At 43.1% G+C, this 19,898-nt stretch overlaps 1 protein-coding gene across 13 annotated transcripts in view; it reads left to right on the plus strand.

The window, feature by feature from the left end:
- The window catches only part of MARCHF8 (membrane associated ring-CH-type finger 8), a 303,316-nt gene that overhangs the window by 228,177 nt on the left and 55,241 nt on the right, over positions 1–19,898 (plus strand). For 11 of the 13 annotated variants that reach the window (XM_069753364.1, XM_069753366.1, XM_069753358.1 and 8 more), the window contains one exon: positions 19,402–19,452. The exons of the other annotated variants lie outside the window; for them this stretch is intronic. In XM_069753364.1, coding sequence (XP_069609465.1) covers positions 19,402–19,452 — 51 coding nt within the window. The remainder of the gene's footprint in view (positions 1–19,401; positions 19,453–19,898) is intronic. 13 annotated transcript variants of the gene reach the window in all.

Raw genomic sequence — 19,898 nt, forward strand, 5'->3', positions numbered from 1 at the left:
CAGCTGTGTTGTTACCAGTTCACTGCAGAAGGACCAAATCAATTTGCCATGCTAAAAATTGTATAGGGTTAATTGTTCTAGTCATGTCTTTAGGTATGCAGTTGATAAATGTATAATACTCATATATTACAGGGGCATTCCTACATTATTATGGTGATGGCAAAACGTAAGACCCTGTTCACACTACGTCTTTGCAGTGCGTCTGGGGGTTCGATCTGAATTCCCCTAAAACCGGGATTCAGATATACTGGTGATGGGGGGCCAAGACGTCAATCATACGAGGAGTTCAGATAAGCTTCTTTTGTGGTTTTCTGCTCCGGGTTTTGTATGTTAGTGAGAAAAAAAAATAAAAACCACGTTCATGTGAACTCCTCATGTCATTGCAGTCTTAGGCCCCATCGGCAATTTGTCTGAATCTCGTTTTAGGGCGATTCAAATGGGATTCCCGGACAAACTCCAGAAATACAGCATGATCCGTTCCTAAGGGACTATTTAATGGGGATAGACACTGGGATTGCAGAAGATTAACATTTTTTTTTGCAGAAATAGTGTCACTTTTTTGTGTATGGACTGTGTGTAGTTTTGCCACTATGTTCCATTCACTTGAATTGAAGTAAGCTGCAATACCAGACAAAGTCCACGGACCGAGGTGGCACTGTTTCAAGAGAGAGAAAAAAAAGATTTTTGCAATCTCAAACACTCTTGTCACTGTTTAAAATAAGAGGAATATTCAATGGATCTGTTGTGTGAAATAGAATAAGATTTCAAATGGCGAACCGTCCACCTGGGACGGGTCTAATTTCCGATTTTGTGTGTCAATAAATGAGATCCCGCAGGAAATAATTTCATCAGTACAAGCTGCTCTGAAAGCTGTACCCTTCTGACCAAACCATGAGAGGGTGCTTCGATGTTTCCAAGGGACTCTAAATGTTAGAATCAATCATGGGTTACTGGGCTTAAGTGCAGCGTAATGGACTTTAGTTACAATAATGGAGAATAGCAATATACAATATACACCGATGCCTGCTCCAGCCCAGAAAAAGGCTTGGCAGAAACAAAGTTGATACTTTATGCCATTTTAAACTACTGCAAGAAAAAATATTACCGAACGGGAAATACAAATTCATCAATAAGTTTACACAACTTTTGAAGTACGGTAATAGACCACGCTATTGTGTCTGGCTAAAAAGATGTACACTGCAGGAAAGAAGGTCAAATATAGTCCAAAGTTTGGGGGTTTTGTCTGGGTTTGCAATATTGAATTTAAATGGAACCAGTCACATTCAGAAAAGATTTACCTGCACATATAGTGTTAATATTCAACTAAATAGTGCTAATAATCCTATGTAGTCGGCTTACTGGAGTAGCGGCTACAGGGAGAAAATTAAGTTTTATTCTCCCTGTAGCTGTTTTCTTCCGCTTCCAGGGGCGGTGCAGGGACCGATTAGTCACTGCTCAGTATATTGTGAGCACCCGCTAATCACTCTCCTGCACACTGATTGATAGCCTGGTCTACACGCACGCTTCAGAACAGTCTGTCAAACAAAGTGCCAGGGAATTATTATAGTGCGCTCGCTGTGTTGACTAGTGACTGTAACCTCTCCCTTCATTATCTCGATGACTGGAAGCGAGTGGCTACCGGGAGGATATTTAAGGAAAGTACATTTTTCTCCCAGTAGTCACTGTTCCAGTAAGCTGGCTTTAAACCTAATTTACCTGCCCATTACCACTATACCTGCAGGTAAAGAGCATTTTTACATTTTGTTTTTCGAGGAATCGGATTGAAACTGGGGGAGCAGATGGGGTCTAAACACACCTCTATCCAAACTGGATTTTCAGTATCTATCTGTTACTTTTACAGCTAAGACATGTTAACATTATTGTGGGTCTCCAAAAAAGACGACTTGCTGCATTGTCATGGTGACTTTACAATGACTGTATTTTTGTAGATAATTACTTTTATACACATTATAAATAATTTGCATGTTGTAGTGTGAGGTCTTGTTTGTTTTCCATTGCATTGCATTTTACCATAGCCTACAACCTGTTTTGCAGCCAGAGGCAAAGGTGCCTCCTGCCTGACCTTCCTCCTTTACCCTTTATGCCTCCTGCCTGTCCTTCTTCCATTACCCTTCATGCCTCCTGCCTGTCCTTTGTCCATTACCCTTCATGCCTCCTGCTTGTCCTTCCTCCATTACCCTTCATGCCTCCTGCCTGTCCTTTGTCCATTACCCTTCATGCCTCCTGCTTGTCCTTCCTCCATTACCCTTCATGCCTCCTGCCTGTCCTTTGTCCATTACCCTTCATGCCTCCTGCCTGTCCTTCCTCCATTACCCTTCATGCCTCCTGCCTGTCCTTCCTCCATTACCCTTTATTTCTCCTGCCTGTCCTTTGTCCATTACCCTTCATGCCTCCTGCCTGTCCTTCCTCCATTACTCTCTATGCCTCCTGCTTGTCCTTCCTCCATTACCCTTCATGCCACCTGCCTGTCCTTCCTCCATTACCCTTCATGCCTCCTGCCTGTCCTTCCTCCATTACACTCTGCCTCCTGCCTGTCCTTCCTCCATTACCCTTCATGCCTCCTGCCTGTCCTTCCTCCATTACACTCTGCCTCCTGCCTGTCCTTCCTCCATTACCCTTTATTCCTCCCGCCTGTCCTTCCTCCATTACCCTTTATTCCTCCTGCCTGTCCTTCCTCCATTACCCTTTATTCCTCCTGCCTGTCCTTCCTCCATTACCCCTCATGCCTCCTGCCAGTCCTTCCTCCATTACCCTTTATTCCTCCTGCCTGTCCTTCGTCCATTACCCTTCATGCCTCCTGCCTGTCCTTCCTCCATTACCCCTCATGCCTCCTGCCTGTCCTTCCTCCATTACCCTTTATTCCTCCTGCCTGTCCTTCGTCCATTACCCTTCATGCCTCCTGCCTGTCCTTCGTCCATTACCCTTCATGCCTCCTGCCTGTCCTTCCTCCATTACCCTTCATGCCTCCTGCCTGTCCTTCCTCCATTACCCTTTATGCCTCCTGCCTGTCCTTCCTCTATTACCCTTTATGCCTCCTGCCTGTCCTTCCTCCATTACCCTTTATTTCTCCTGCCTGTCCTTCCTCCATTACCCTTTATTTCTCCTGCCTGTCCTTCGTCCATTACCCTTCATGCCTCCTGCCTGTCCTTCCTCCATTACCCCTCATGCCTCCTGCCTGTCCTTCCTCCATTACCCCTCATGCCTCCTGCCTGTCCTTCCATTACCCCTCATGCCACCTGCCTGTCCTTCCATTACCCCTCATGCCTCCTGCCTGTCCTTCCATTACCCCTCATGCCTCCTGCCTGTCCTTCCATTACCCCTCATGCCTCCTGCCTGTCCTTCCATTACCCCTCATGCCTCCTGCCTGTCCTTCCATTACCCCTCATGCCTCCTGCCTGTCCTTCCATTACCCCTCATGCCTCCTGCCTGTCCTTCCATTACCCCTCATGCCTCCTGCCTGTCCTTCCATTACCCCTCATGCCTCCTGCCTGTCCTTCCATTACCCCTCATGCCTCCTGCCTGTCCTTCCATTACCCCTCATGCCTCCTGCCTGTCCTTCCATTACCCCTCATGCCTCCTGCCTGTCCTTCCATTACCCCTCATGCCTCCTGCCTGTCCTTCCTCCATTACCCTTTATTCCTGCTGCCTGTTCTTCCTTCATTACACTTTAATCCCTTTCAGCGTTTGTCAGTTTTCACCTTCCTGACCAGCACAGATTTTTCTATTTTCTGTGAAACATTGTACTTTGTTATTGGTATATTTAGGTCAGTATGGCTTTGTTTATTTATGAAAATATCATAATTTTTTTTACTGAAAATGTAGCAATTTTTAAAATATTTACATTTTTATGTCCTTTAGGGCTCGTTCTCATGACTGTATTTTTGGTTCGAGTGCTGTCTGTGGAGAAAAAAAAAAAACGGACCGCATTCAGTGTTGAGCGTTTTTTTTTTTGCTTTTTTTTCAATTACCTAATCTTCATGTGAAAAAAAATCACAGCATGCACTAGTTTTTTCTGCAAATCTGATGAAACTCGCCCATTGAATTCTATAGGTGTGCAAAAAATGTGGATGCCTTACGTAGTTACAGTATAGCATCCGTTTTTATGAATACATTGCAATTCTATAACATTGGAAACTATAAATTAATAGCTGCTTATGTAAAAAAAAAAAAAGAATGTTTGCATACAGACTCCACACAGATGACAAAAGAAAAGTTGCCGCACTTCTCTGGATATTTTTTTTTTAATTCTCTCGTATGAACCTACCCTTAAGCAGATAGTCATACTACACAGAATAGTTAATAACACTTTCCAGAATGTATATTTTATGTCCGTATTTTTGAAACGTCCTTTTATTTAGTTACAAGGGTAGAAGGCTGACAAGTTTAGCATTAAAGACGTTGTCGACTACTTTATCATTATTGGCCTAACCGTAAAATAGGTCATCAATCAGTCAGGGATCTGACACCCGGCACCCCCCTCCAAGCAGTTGTTACCGGTGTTGGCAGCGGCTGCCGCCCACCGGGACTGCTCCGTTAATTTGAATAGGAGGCGGATGTGCAGTACCCTGCCGCGGCCACTATCACAAGACGGAGCAGCTCCGCAATTCAGCCTTTCTAGCTGGCACCTGACACAGTGAGAACAGCTGACAGATAAGACATTAGTGACCCATCCTAAGGGTAAGTCATCAATGGTAAAGTAATGGGCAACCTCTATTTTTAATTTTGTTCAGAACAATTTTCAAAGCCTTGTTTTTTAAGGACCACTTCATCTTAAAACGCTTAAAAAAATTGGGTTTTAAAACTGCACTCCTCAAAGTACCGTGTATATATAACTGCATTGAGATAGTTACTTCACCCTTTAGGTGATTCTCAAGAATTGACAAAAAGTGGATTAAAAAAAATTACAAATTCAGTTTTTACAGTAAAATGTTTTTCCCTCAGTTTTTTTTTTTTTTTCAATTTCACAAGATGTTATATATAGGAAAAAATGGACACAAAATTTGTTAGTCAGTTTTTCCGAATGTGGCATTACCCTGTATGTAGTCAGAAACTGTTTGGTCATGCAGCAGGGCTCGCCGATAGCTGCTACTGTGCAGGTGCGGCCGGCGCCATTTTCAAAGATTTGTTTTTTTTTAACTAATTTTAGGATAACCTCAACCAAATGAATTATATACACATTACACATGCGATCAGGCTGCAACGCAGGGGCAACTGCTGGCATTTGCCTGCAGAAGGGGATTCAGTGACCTGTCATAAGCTATACTGATACCTGCTCTCATATACCGAAGGCTATGTGCACACGTTGCCGATTACTCTGCGGATTTTTCCAGACTGATTTTGGTAAATCCACATGTAAATCGCACTGTGGAATTGCCACGATTTTTTTTGCGAATTTTGTGCGGATTCCACCTGCGGTCTTACACCTGCGGATTCCTATTATGGAGCAGGTGTAAACCGCTGCGGAATCCGCACAAAGAATCGACATGCTGCAGAATAAACAACGAAGCGTTTCCGCGCGTTTTTTTTCCGCAGCATGTGCACTGCGGATTTTGTTTTCCATAGGTTTGCATGGTACTTTAAACTCATGGAAAACTGCTGCGAATCCGCAGAGGCCAATCCGCTGCGGATCCGCAGTAAAATCCGCAACGTGTGCACATACCCTAATACTTAATCAGAGCACCACATACAGACCCCTCCACAGGCCGCCCCGTAGCACGAGCATATCATTAACTCAAAACTGAAAATAAAGATTAAACAACAACCACAAGACGGATTTCATAAACCTAGGTATCATTGTAATCAGTATAACGGCGCCGACCTGACACTGTCTGGTTCCCTTAAAACCTACAGCTTCTTCACAGAATTTTAATAACACGTGACTGTGAAATTGAAAAATAACTTTGCTTTATTCTAAATTTAAGAATAGGAGAAAATGGACCCCACATGTTCATGGTATGCCCTGCATGCGCCACATATCACCTCAAATGTATTCATAATTTTGCATTTTACACTCTTTCTTCCATTGTAATAGATTAGATGATAGAGTATTTTACCTTACCAATTCTTTCAGCCTCAGGACAGTTGGATTAATCCACCTTTAAGCATTAAACCGTCTGGCCTGATAGTGTATACTTTTCAGGCAAATTCTCTTTTTCATCATCTGTTATTTCGCCAACTTGGCCCGACACGCACACCAAATGTGCCGGTGTAATATGCAATGCAAAGAATTCTGGCAAATAGTGTAGTAGATTATTGCAGAAGCGCCCCAACGGAATACCATTTCAAAACATATGCACAATATCCGCAGGTGCCATTCCACATCTAAGACATCCTCCCTAAACCATTTCTGTGCAGAAATTGAGGGGTCCTATATACGCTGTGTAGCCAGTAAATTCGGGAAAGTCTAGTGCAGTGTTCCCCAACTCCGGTCCTCAAGATCCACCAGCAGGTCAGGTTTTCAAGATTTCCTTCGTATTGCCCACGTGATCATTGCATTACCTGGAAAGGCAAGAATTCCATCACCTGGGCAATACTAAGGAAATCCTGAAAACATGACCTGTTGGTGGCTCTTGAGGACCGGAGTTGGGGAGCACTGGTCTAGTGGATATTTGCCAAACACAACGTATGGACTCCCACTGTTCCTCATCAATGGATCAAAGATCTGCCGCCTGCTTTTTCTTTTAATTTGTGTTTTTTCTAAATATTCATGCAAGAGGAGTCAGTAAAACAGACATACGGTAGGTGTGTGTGTGTGGATGTAAGGAAAGTATTTTGCAAGTTTTCCCACTTGCAAAGAATGGAGAGATCTGTAATTTTTATCGTAGTTACACTCCAACTGTAAGAAACAGAATCTTTAAAAAAAAAAAACAGTATCACTTTGTATGGTTTTTACATACGGTAATTAATTTACATTTAATAGCATGAAATAAGTATTTGATACAATAGAACAACAGAACTTTATATTTGGTACAGAAACCTTTGTTTGCAATTACAGAGGTCAGCCTTTTCCTGTAGATCTTGACCAAGTTTGCACACACTGCATCAGGGATTTTGGCCCACTCCTCCATACAGATCTTCTTCAGATCTTTCAGGTTCTGGGGCTGTCGCTGGGCAACATTGAGTTTCAGCTTCCTGCAAAGATTTCCTGTTGATTTCAGGTCCGGAGACTGGCTAGATCACTTCAGGACCTTGAAATTCTTCTTACAGAGCCAATCCTTAATTGCCCTGGCTGTGTGTTTCAGTTCATTGTCATGCTGGAAGACCCAAAAGCGATCATTCTTCAATGCTCTTACTGAGGGAAGGAGGTTGTTGTTGAAAATCTTGCGATGCATGACCCCCTCCATCCTTCCTTTTATACTGTGCAGTCGTCCGGTCCCCTTTGCAGAAAAGCACCCCCAAAGTATGATGTTTCCTCCACCATGATTCACGTTTGGTACGGTGTCCTTCTGGTTTTACTCATCCTTCTTCCTCTAAACACAGCAAGGCTGTTGGTACCAAAGTTCTATTTTGGTCTCATCTGACCACATACCTTCTCCTATGCCTCAAAAGAAAGGCAGCCGACAGCACATCAGATAAGCATCAAGATGCACCCTCCAAGTCCACAGACCCAATTGGACATGAATGACTCCAAGAAACAGATGAGGAACAGCATCCAATCCAGGTGAAAAAAAAATAGAAAAAGCTTTATTCCGTCATCATACAACGTTTCGACCGACAGTGGTCTTTATCAAGTACTTGATAAAGACCACTATCGGCCGAAACGTATGATGGCAGAATAATTTTTTTTCTATTTTTTCACCTGGATTGGATGCTGTTCCTCATCTTTTTCTTCTCCTATGCCTCATCTGGATCATCCAGATAGTCATTGGCAAACTTCAAACAGCCCTGGGCATGTGCTGGCGTGCCCTGCAGGATTTTAATCCATGATGGTATGGTGTGTTACGAACAGTAATGTTTCAAACTGTTGTCTCTGTTATCTTCAGGTCTTTGACCAGGTCCTCACGTGTAATTCTGGGCTGATTCTTGATCTTTCTCAGATTCGTACTTGCCCCACAAGGCGAGAACATGCATGGAGTCCCAGGCTGAGGAAGATTGACTGTCATCTTGTTTCTTCCATTTTCTACAAATCTTGCCAACAGTTGTTGCCCTCTCCGCCAGCTGCTTGCCTGCTGTCCTGTACGCCATCCCAGCCTTGTGCAGATCTACAATTTTGTCTCTACTGTCCTTTGGCTGCTCTTTGGTCTTGACCATGGTGGAGAGTTTGGGGTGTGATTTGAGTGTGTGGACAGGTGTCTTTTATACAGGTAATGAGTGCAGAGTAGGAGGCTTCTTAAAGAAAAAACTAACAGGTCTGTGAGAGCCAGAATTCTTGCTGGTTGGAAGGTGATCATTGTCTTATTTCATGCAATAAAATGCAAGTTCATTATGTAAAAATCATACAATGTGATTTTCTGTTTTTTTATTTTTAGATTCTCTCTCAACTCAAAATTACACACCTCTCCATTCTTTGTAGTTGGGGAAACTTGCAAAATCGGCAGTTACTTATTTTCCTCACTGTTTAGATCTATTTCACAAATAACAGATTTAAAGAACAGGTAATTTCCTGATGACCTTTCCTTTAAGAATATGCTTCTGATATGCCTGACAAGCAACTGATTTTGTCTTAGAAATCTGCGTACAGAAATGTAGTATTACAAGGCTGCTCTTCAGATAATTAGATAATGCTGCTCTGTGTCCGCCAGAACAGGAGCCCCCACAGAGTGATGATGCATTCTGGCACATGGTGTAACATCCTGAGCTGGGCTCTGTCCCATATGATGTACATATGCCGGAATATGGATCATACCATTAGTATGTCTGTTTCTGAGGCTTTGTTGATTTTTGTTTCTACATTCTTAACTGGAAGTCGCCTTGGAACAACTCCAGTGTTAACCCCTTCGTGACCTATATTGTTTTTGTATGGTAGTCTTTTTATTAATCTACTAGATGGTAGCCCGATTCTAACGCATCGGGTATTCTAGAATATGCGCTGTCCACGTAATATATTGCGCAGTCCATGTAGTATATTGCGCAGCCCACGTAGTATATTGCGCAGCCCACGTAGTATATTGCGCAGCCCACGTAGTATATTGCCCAGCCACGTAGTATATTGACCAGCCACGTAGTGTATTGCCCAGCCACCTAGTGTATTGCCCAGCCACCTAGTATATTGCCCAGCCACGTAGTATATTGCCCAGCCACGTAGTATATTGCCCAGCCACGTAGTATATTGCCCAGCCACGTAGTATATTGCCCAGCCACGTAGTATATTGCCCAGCCACGTAGTATATTGCCCAGCCACGTAGTATATTGCCCAGCCACGTAGTATATTGCGCAGTCCATGTAGTATATTGCGCAGCCCACGTAGTATATTGCGCAGCCCACGTAGTATATTACGCAGCCCACGTAGTATATTGCCCAGCCACGTAGTATATTGCCCAGCCACGCAGTATATTGCCCAGCCACGCAGTATATTGCCCAGCCACCTAGTATATTGCCCAGCCACGTAGTATATTGCCCAGCCACGTAGTGTATTGCCACGTATGTCACAGGTTAAAAAATAAACATATACTCATCTTCCGAGGGCCCATTGTAGTTCGGTCACATGACCGTGACGTCATGACAGGTCCTTCTCCCATACCATCCTTGGCACCGGAACCTGCTGCTTGCATGGAGCGGTCACCGGAGCGTCGCAAAAGGTGAGTATATAATGATTTTTTTATTTTTTTTTAAATTATTTTTAGCATTAGATGTTTTTACTATTGACGCTGCATAGGCAGCATGAATAGTAAAAACTTGGTCACACAGGGTTAACAGCGGCGGTAACGGAGTGAGTTACCCGGGGCATAACGCGGTCCATTACCGCTGGCATTAACCCTGTGTGAGCGGTGACTGCTGGGAGTATGGAGCGGGCGCTGACTGCATGGGAGTAGGGAGGGACTAATCAGACTGTGGCCGTCGCTGATTGGTCGCAGCAGCCATGACAGGCAGCTGGCGAGACCAATCAGCGACTTGGATTCCATGACAGACAGAGGGCCGCGACCAATGAATATCTGGGACAGACAGAAGGACAGACTGAAAGACGGAAGTGACCCTTAGACAATTATATAGTAGATTTTATTATCCTTTATAGCTGCTATATTGTGGCATTCACATTTAGACTGTGATATGCGGAAAATCTGTCAAGTATTAATCAACTTGGCAAAAGAGGACAATTCAAGGGTACAGACTAGACTGTATATTTTACTGCTTGTCTATTTCTCTCCTTAACTTTCTGAAGAGCGAATGTTAGAAACAATCCTTCATATTTGTTCAATAAAAGAACTAGATCACTGAAGTAAAATGAGTACGGTATTTCAGAACAGTGGAAAGGGATCTTTCCAGGGTTCATGTCACAGGGAGTGCAATAAATCTGTTCCAAAGACTTTCGCCCACTACTAGATTATACCTGCCCGCACAATTTAAAAAAAAGAGAGAAAAACACATAAAAAACCCTCTAAACTAATCATATTGGATGCATGTCCAGTTACCCTTATAATGACCAAATATTTATTTGTAGGTTCCCATACTGCAGACATTTCTCCTACTGTCCCATACCTCTGAAATTCATCTACTTTCTGCAGAAACATCCCTATTTTAATGTATGGAATTAAAGGGAACTGGTCACATGATTAATGCTGCACAAATCACGGGCACCGTGAATCAGGGCTGTCCTGCATGATTACAGCCAGGTCTATATGTTTCTCTGAAGCGCTCTGGAATTTCTGTGAAATTATACTTAAAAAAAAAAAAAAGTTGCCTGAGGCCATAGTTGGAGACAAGGTTAGTCCAACAATGCCCTTGGCCGGCTATTCCCAGCGCTGCTAGAGGTTATTGAAAGGTATTTCACTAGTACGTGCAAAATAAAGACCTGTCAGTCGCCTCCGGTGGGGCTGTGAAGACCCTGCCAGGGGCAGCTGTGCGCTTCTGATTACCTTGCTTAAATGAATGACTGATTTCACAAACAAGAGACTGCATTAGAGAACGTATTGATAAATCTACTCTCATATATTTACTCATTTACTAAAAAAAAATATATAAATGTAGGTGATGACATCACTTTCTAGTCCACAAAGTCTATTGCTTAGATTCATCAAGACTGGCATTTTATACACCAGTTTTGATGAAATGTGCGCTGGAGAAAGGGGCGTGCACCTCGTAATAAATTTTGCGCAGTTGATGTGCACTATTTTAAGAGATGTACTCAAGTCGGGGACGAAAGTACTTTTCTGGTGTAATTTACACTATTTTTTTATTTGGTATTAAAGGGAGCCTGTCGCCAGAAAACACTCTTAAGGTACCGTCACACTGAACGATATCGCTAGCGATCTGTGACGTTGCAGCGTCCTGGATAGCGATATCGTTCAGTGTGACAGGCAGCAGCGATCAGGATCCTGCTGTGATGTCGTTGGTCGCTGCAGAAAGTCCAGCACTTTATTTCGTCGCTGGACTCCCTGCAGACATCGCTGAATCGGCATGTGTGACGCCGATTCAGCGATGTCTTCACTGGTAACCAGGGTAAACATCGGGTTACTAAGCGCAGGGCTGCGCTTAGTAACCTGATGTTTACCCTGGTTACCAGCGTAAACGTAAAAAAAAAAAACACTACATACTTACCTTCCGCTGTCTGTCCCCGGCGCTGTGCTTCTCTGCACTGGCTGTCAGCGTCGGCCAGCCAGAAAGCACAGCGGTGACGTCACCGCTCTGCTTTCCGGCCGCTGTGCTCACAGTCACTGCAGGAAGCACAGCGCCGGGGACAGACAGCGGAAGGTAAGTATGTAGTGTTTGTTTTTTTTACTTTTACGATGGTAACCAGGGTAAACATCGGGTTACTAAGCGCGGCCCTGCGCTTAGTAACCCGATGTTTACCCTGGTTACCGGCATCGTTGGTCGCTGGAGAGCTGTCTGTGTGACAGCTCTCCAGCGACCAAACAGCGACGCTGCAGCGATCGACATCGTTGTCGGTATCGCTGCAGCGTCGCTGAGTGTGAAGGTACCTTTAAGCTGCAGATATGGGGTTAATCTGCAGGTTAATAGCATTACTAACTTACTGAGCACCAGCACTTGGTCAAACACTGCAGGGGAAAAATTAACTTTATTTCCCCCCCAGCAGCGTTAGTCTTCCAGAGCAGTGGCTGTAACTGCGCTCTCGGCCCTGACTGACAGCTGACCCTAAAGCAGATTGAGTGTTAATCAGTGGCGGGGGCACGGTTACAGCGGATGCTGTGTATACTCAGAGCGATGACTGAACCGGCGCCACCCCCGTGACTGAAACCGTAAGACCGTCGTGCGCGGGGGGGGGGTGTTAATATAGTTCATTTTCTCCCCGCAGTGTTTGACAAAGTGCGGGCACCAGGCAGGCTAGTAACGTTATTAACCTGCCACTGATCCCCATATCTGCAGGTTGTTTTTTTTTCTGGTGACAGGTTCCCTTTAATTATATATATATTTTTGGCTCTACATAGCCACGCCCCCTCAGTAATGAGCTCCTCCCACTTTATAAACCGTTGCCTGAGCTGTAGGACACTGGTGTGAAAACGCTAATACATAATCAGTCTTTTTTGCTCGCTACGCTATGCACACTCATTTTAAGTAGTTCTATGCCAGAAAACTTTCAGACTTGCTTGCTGAATCGGGCCCTGTAGTTTGCAGGTGTTAATATTTATCGCAGCTTAAAAGGTTTTAAATTGCCATGATCAGAGTGACGATCATGACGATTTTGAACGTTAATCTGCCATGATCTGTGTTGCCTCCTTTTATGGCACCGGCAGGCAACTCTTGGCGATCCACCACAGTTGACTCCCACTGTATACAAAGCCTTCTCAAGACATCGGCTGCTCATGTTCGACCTAAATATGTCACTAATTGCCAAAAAGTTATTTGAATTGTGTGATTAATTGGGTTGTCCAGAAAAAGGAAGTGCTCACCTATCTGAAGGAGTGGTCAACCCCCACCGATATACTGAACTTGCTACTTTTATCCTCTTCAGCTACGAGTGTGCATTGTCAACCCGAGCTCCATGTATTCTCTATGGGGCTGCTGAAATAGCAGTGTGTCTGCTGTGCTCGGCAATCCAATAGAGACTACATGGAGATGGTCGACCTCGACCATGTGTGATACCGTAACCACTCCAATGGGAATACAAGTGGCTCTTTCTGGCAATCGATGGCATCCCAGCCATTGGACCCCAACTGATTTCTAAGCTATTGCTCATCATCATGCAAATAGGTAAGGACTCCTTTACTTTAGAAACAGTTGAAGCTTCCCTGGTAAAACCTACAAAATGGCTTGCTCATCTTTGCACACTTATGCCACAGTTTTTGCTTAGGCCAGGTTCACATTGCATTAGGTGCAGTCCGTTGAACGCATGCGTTAAACGGACTGCGTTAACGCAAGTGTCGAAAAGGATTGCGTTATGCGATCGCGCTAGCGCAGACGCTCTATCTGTGCTAGCGGTGACAAACCCGGAAACGTTGTAGCCTGCGTCCGAGGGTCCGTCACAGAATGACTGCACATTGCTAGCGCATGCCGATTATGGCATGCGTTGGCGATGCGCCCGATAATAGGGGTTAATGGCAGCGTTAACGGACTATGTTAGACCGCGTTATGCTGCGGTGTAACGCAGTCCGTCTAACGGACTGCCATAACGTAATGTGGACCCAGCCTTTGTCACACATGATTGCTAAACTAGGCAAACAGTGCCACCTAGTACTACCGCGAGCAATGACCGACTTTATCCACTAGAGCCATTAAATGCTTATATAATTTGTGCATTGTTAGGTCTCCTTATTACGATGCATCTAAATAACATAATTCAATAGTTGCTTGGTTATTGTGTAATGTCAGCCAAGGAGAGTTCTGAGGTCATTATGTTGTTTGTTTTTTTTTACTTACTCAAGCAAAAGCAGTTTATATAAAGCCATTCATCAGCACATTTAAAGGGTCTGGCTGACATGATAGAAGATAAAAATAAACAACCGATTCGGTATCCATTAACCTTTTCACTCCCGGGCTTAAGCATATTTCATAACTTTATGTGATTCTTGTTTCTCTTGGGAGAAATAGATTTTGGTAAATGTTTGCTTTTCCACATACTTGAATGAAAAACTTACATGCAACTTTCAAGTTTTATAGGTTTGAACTTTTTTCATCTTTTTTTTTTTTATACAGCCTTGTTCGCACATTCAGTATTTGGTCAGTATTTTACATCAGTATTTCTAAACCCAAATCAGGAGCGGAACAATCAGAGGAAAAGTATAATAGAAACATGTCACCACTTCTGTATTTATCACCCACTCATGGCTTTGGCTTACAAATACTAATGTGTTAACGTGGACTAAGCCTTCCTATAGTTCTAATTTTTTTTAAAATGTCTAAATGGCGTTTGCTTTTTTTTTCCTTATGTGATTTTCCCTTTACATCATAATAAAGTAGAATAAAAGTTGCACAAAGTTTAAAATATAGATTTTTTATTTTTATTTAAGAGTATGGATTTCTTTGTGGCCTGGAGTTGGCTCATCGGGAGACCCTTAAGATGCTTTTACTACCAGTTAGTAGATTGAAAGGACCCCTTATGTCTTGACAGGGTGATGGCGCCGACGTCATTTCTTTTCTTCTTGGCCCATGTCATATTCATGTGACCCATGCAGAGGTGAAGTAGTTAATTCATTACTGTCTGGTCAGTTGCATGTGGGCTTGATGCCTCTATGCCCTTTTAAAATCAACCTAAAAAATATAATAATTTGGGGGATTTTTTTTTTTTTTTTTTTTTAAATTTCCTTCGTTTTGCTCTACATGCCCCAGCACGCATATTTTCCCCAGTTTCTTTGCCAGCGAGCCTAATTAGTTGGCATCGGAAATAATATTTCTCACTATGATGATTAAATACAACTACCTGTTGTTTTAAGATTGTTATTTTATCTGCAGCGTGTACAATAATAAGCGGTTTTGCATATGGAAATTAGCGGAGCACGTGGTGCGCTTTTGAAGCCTGCAAATTCCCAAGAGCAGTTTCAGAATGTAAACCTTTGGCAATTAAAATGATGTTCTTAGCGGAGGGTAATTGCATGTGCTGCCGAAACAAAGCATTGCCTGTAACTCAACATCTGTATTTGATCTCGCTTGAATGTTCTAAGTTCCATCATTGCTCTGTTTAAGAAGAACAAACCGGTTAGGGATCTGTGTGAGTGGCGGAGACTGAAATCTCAGATTCACGGTTTTGTCTTCTTTTTTTTTTTTTATGTGGTTATTGGAAAAATAAATTGTTGGGTGATGAGTGTCCTCAAAACATTGCTCCAGTGAACATAAGATAAAAAAGGAATAATAATGCCGTAATTAAAATTCTTTTATTATTTTGTGTTTACAACTTTTGTGTTGACTGATGTGTATCCATGGTAACAGACTACACACAAATCCAGAATGTTGTCTGATCCTGTGGTTAAAGGGTATTCTCGTGTTATTCTATGGATAGGAGAACTTTTTAATCACTGGGGTCTGAATGCTGGGACCCCCATTGTTCCAAGAACCAGGGAGACCTGTGGAATGGTCGAACATGCACATTGCCAATCTAGTCAATTGTAATGGGATTGCAGAGTGTTGCGCTCTTACAAGAGTGAGTGAGTGCACATGATTGACTACCACTACAATCACACGTGGCTCTTCAGCCCTCAGGATCGGTGGGATCCCAGCAATCTGGGATCTATCCTATGGATAGAGGAAGACTTTCAATCTTGAGAATACCGCTTTACGTGATACTCCCTTCCACCTTCCCTCTCTTCTACTGCATGTAGGTTAGCAAAAAAAGCAAGCAGACTAATTAATTGGTTTCAGACCACAGGCATTGTGATTGTTGTCTGTAATCAAGGAGACGCTTGCTTTAATAAAACGTTAGCATTTTATAGTAGCAAAATCTCTTAAAAGGGATTGTAACAAAATTAGAGTTGTGACTCGTGGATGAGTAGCGGATCACTAGGGTCCCAAGTCCTCCCTTTGAATGGATCATCAGTATTGCATGTGCTCTATTGCTCTCTTCACTGACTATAGTACCCTGAAATAGCCAGTCTGTCAGTTCCATAGACAATGAATGACAGCTCAAGTGCTCGACTGAGGCTACATTCCTCCAGTGGACTCTGGACCTCTGTTCACATGATTAGTGAGGCCCCAGCATGCAGCAACTTCCGTGGGTAGATGATCATTATTATGGCACAACTCCTTTTTTTATAACACAAAATGTGTTCTAGAAAAGAAGCTTTTTCCTATTTATTTTTGCATCAGTAATGCATCTTATTTTTCTGCCAGTCAATGGCCAATGTTCTGTCACATACAGTGGCATGTAAAAGTTTGTGCACCTTTGGTCAAAATTACTGTTATTGTGAACAGTTAAGCAAGTTGAAGATAAAATGATCTCTAAAAGGCATAAAGTTAAAGATGACACATTTCCTTTGTATTTTAGGCAAAAAAAAGTACCGTATATACTCGAGTATAAGCCGAGATTTTCAGCCCAAATTTTTGGGCTGAAAGTGCCCCTATCGGCTTATACTCGAGTCACGGTCTGTGGCAGGGTCGGCGGGTGAGGGGGGGAGAGGTCTGAGGCATACTTACCTAGTCCCGGCGATCCTGACGCTCCCCCTGCCCGTCACACTGTCTTCGGGTGCCGGAGCTCTTCCCCTGTACAGCGGTCACGTGGGACCGCTCATTAAACTTATGAATATGGACTTCACTCCCATAGGGGTGGAGCCGCATATTCATTTCTCTAATCAGCGGTGCCAGTGACCTCTGACAGAGGAAGAGCTGCGGCACCCGGAGACAGTGTGACGGGCAGGGGGAGCGTCAGGATCGCCAGGAGCAGGTAAGTATGTAATATTTACCTGTCCACGATCCACATGCTGGGCGCCGCTCCATCTTCCCGGCACCGCTCCATCTTCCCGGCGTCTCTCCGCTCTGACTGTGCAGGTCAGAGGGCGCAATGACACATATAGTGTACGTGGCGCCCTCTGCCTGATCAGTCAGTGCGGAGAGACGCCGGGACCGGACGCTGAAGAGCTGCAAGCAAGAAAGGTGAGTACGTGCTTTTTTTTTTTTTTTTTTTATTGCAGCAGCAGCGTTATATATGGCACAGATTTATGTGGAGCATCTATGGGGCCAAACTGAACGGTGCAGAGCATATATGGCACAGCTTTATAAGAAGCATCTATGGGGCCATAATGAACGGTGCAGAGCATATATGGCACAGCTTTATAAGGAGCATCTATGGGGCCATAATGAACAGTGCAGAGCATATAGGGCACAGCTTTATAAGGAGCATCTATGGGGCCATAATGAACGGTGCAGAGCAATAGATATATGGGGCACAGCTTTATAAGGAGCATCTATAGGGCCATAATGAACGGTGCAGAGCATTGTATATGGGGCACAGCTTTATATGGAGCATCTATGGGGCAATAATAAACGGTGCAGAGCATTCTATATGGCACAGCTATATATGGATAATCTATGGGGCAATAATCAATGGTATGGAGCATTATATATGGCACAGCTTTATATGGAGCATCTATGGGGCAATAATGAATGGTATGGAGCATCTATTTTTATTTTTGAAAGTCACCGGTTGCTGCTGCATTTTCCACCCTAGGCTTATACTCGAGTCAATAAGTTTTCCCATTTTTTTGTGGCAAAATTAGGGGGGTCGGATTATACTCGGGTCGGCTTATACTCGAGTATATACGTTAATATATATTTTCTTCTTTTACATATTTAAAATTACAAAAAGGACAATGGGCCGATGCAAAAATTTGGGCACCCTGAATGGTTAGTACTTAGTAGCACCCCCTTTTGCAAGTATCACACCTTGTAAACGCTTTTTGTAGTCAGCCAAGAGTCTTTCAATTCTTGTTTGAGGGGTTTTCATCCATTCTTCCTAGGAAAATTCTTCCAGTTCTGTGAGATTACTGGGTCGTCTTGCATGCACTGTTATTTTTTGAGATCTAGCCACAGATTTTCAATGATGTTCAAATCGGGACTGTGAGGGCCATTGTTAAACCTTATATTTTCATGGTTGTAAACAAAAAAAATGTGAAAATATTTCATATTATTTCAGATCTTTCTTTTTGTATTGCAGCTGTTTGTTGTGTTTGCAATGTTAGTTCATTGGGATTATTTGATTTAAATAAATAAACCACGCACTATATAACAAGCATTACTGGGAATCGGCTGGCGGATGCATTGGTCTTTGATAAATTAGTCCCCTGAAAGATGAGGACATTCAGTTGCCACATGATGACCAGAGATTTGGTAAAAATCCAAGGTTGAAGGGGTGAGATTTTAGTGGCGCAGCAGCTTTGACAGTGAAATCTTCAGTTATAACAAGGACGAAATATACCCAGTTACAGGTCACGTATTTGGGTGCTGCAAAAGCCACCCGTGTTTAAGTGATCGCAGAGGCTAAATCCAGCCACATTCTCGCCTGACATTTCTATTAAATGCATGGGAAAAGCGGCAAGTTCCAAGCTTCAAGCCCAAAATAGTTTTGTAAATGCATATTATATAATACATCATCCTGCAGGATCAGAATTGCTGAGATCAGTTTGTTTAGTGCTGGCAAACCAGAGGAATTTCTTGACAATAAAGGACACTTGCTGAAAAGGTCATTCAAACTGTATAGCGCCGTACTTGATGGCATCCCTCCAGTGACTGGCATCCATTTAGGAACCCGCGCGGTCAGTGTACGGTGAGATGCTGGTTCTCCGCTAACCGGTCGCACATTTTCTGCCGGGGGGGATTATTCACACTGATGTTAAAATAAAAATTAATTAAAAACAGGATTTCCTAAAAAAAAAAAGAGCTTGTAACCTATAACCGTATAAGACTACGTTCCCACAACGAGCTTTTGTTGAGTTTTTAATGTTGCTGATTTTCTGCACCATTTCTGCTTCTATTTTGTAATTTAAGGCATTTTTTTTAACCTTTGATACACCTAAGAGCCGAAAACTGCAGCGTCAAAAAGGCGGTAAAAACAAAGTTGCTTTGTTTTTGAAACTTCCTGTTATTTGACAATCTTTACTGATATAGTCATGTGCAGATTACATGCATTTTTCATGTGTTTCAGAAACCGGTGTTCAACTGTTCATGTGCACTATATTGTGTGTGTTTTCGATCACTTTTGTCAGAAAACCTCAATTGATTGACTTCATTGTGTCTTGGTGTCCAATACTCCAAGTAATCCATTTCCATATATTGCCTGTTCTCTCTATCATGAGCATTCTCTTGTAGCACATCTCATGTCTTTCCATTTATGTTGTTTTTCAGAATGAAAAGACCTTGGGGCGATCAGTCAGCCGGTCCAGTAACATTTCCAAGGTAACGTTACTATTTCCTCCATTAATGTGTGTGTTCATGTGAGTATTACAATGGTGTCACTATATCATCGTGTATAGTAAATCAATGACTGTGAAGTGCTAGAAACTCTCAGTAGAGGCTTTCTTAGATATTGAAATATCATCCTATATTTATCTATCTATCGTCTATCTATATGGTAGGAAGACACATTTGACCTTTTCACTGGACTCCTCAGTTGATCTGAATCTACAACTCCGATGGTCACAAGTTGCTAGCTTAAAGAGGTTGTCCACTACTTTAGCATTGATGACCTATCCTTAGGATTGGGGGCGGTCCGGCACCCACACTGATCAGCTGTTATCGGTGTCGGCATCCGCCGCTGGCTGGAAGTATTCACTTGCTGAGCTAGCTGTCTTCTGATAGTGGCCACCGCAGGGTTCTACACATCCACTTCCTATTGCTTTGAC

The sequence above is a fragment of the Ranitomeya imitator genome, chromosome 2, assembly GCF_032444005.1.
Source record: "Ranitomeya imitator isolate aRanImi1 chromosome 2, aRanImi1.pri, whole genome shotgun sequence".
Classification (NCBI taxonomy): domain Eukaryota; kingdom Metazoa; phylum Chordata; class Amphibia; order Anura; family Dendrobatidae; genus Ranitomeya; species Ranitomeya imitator.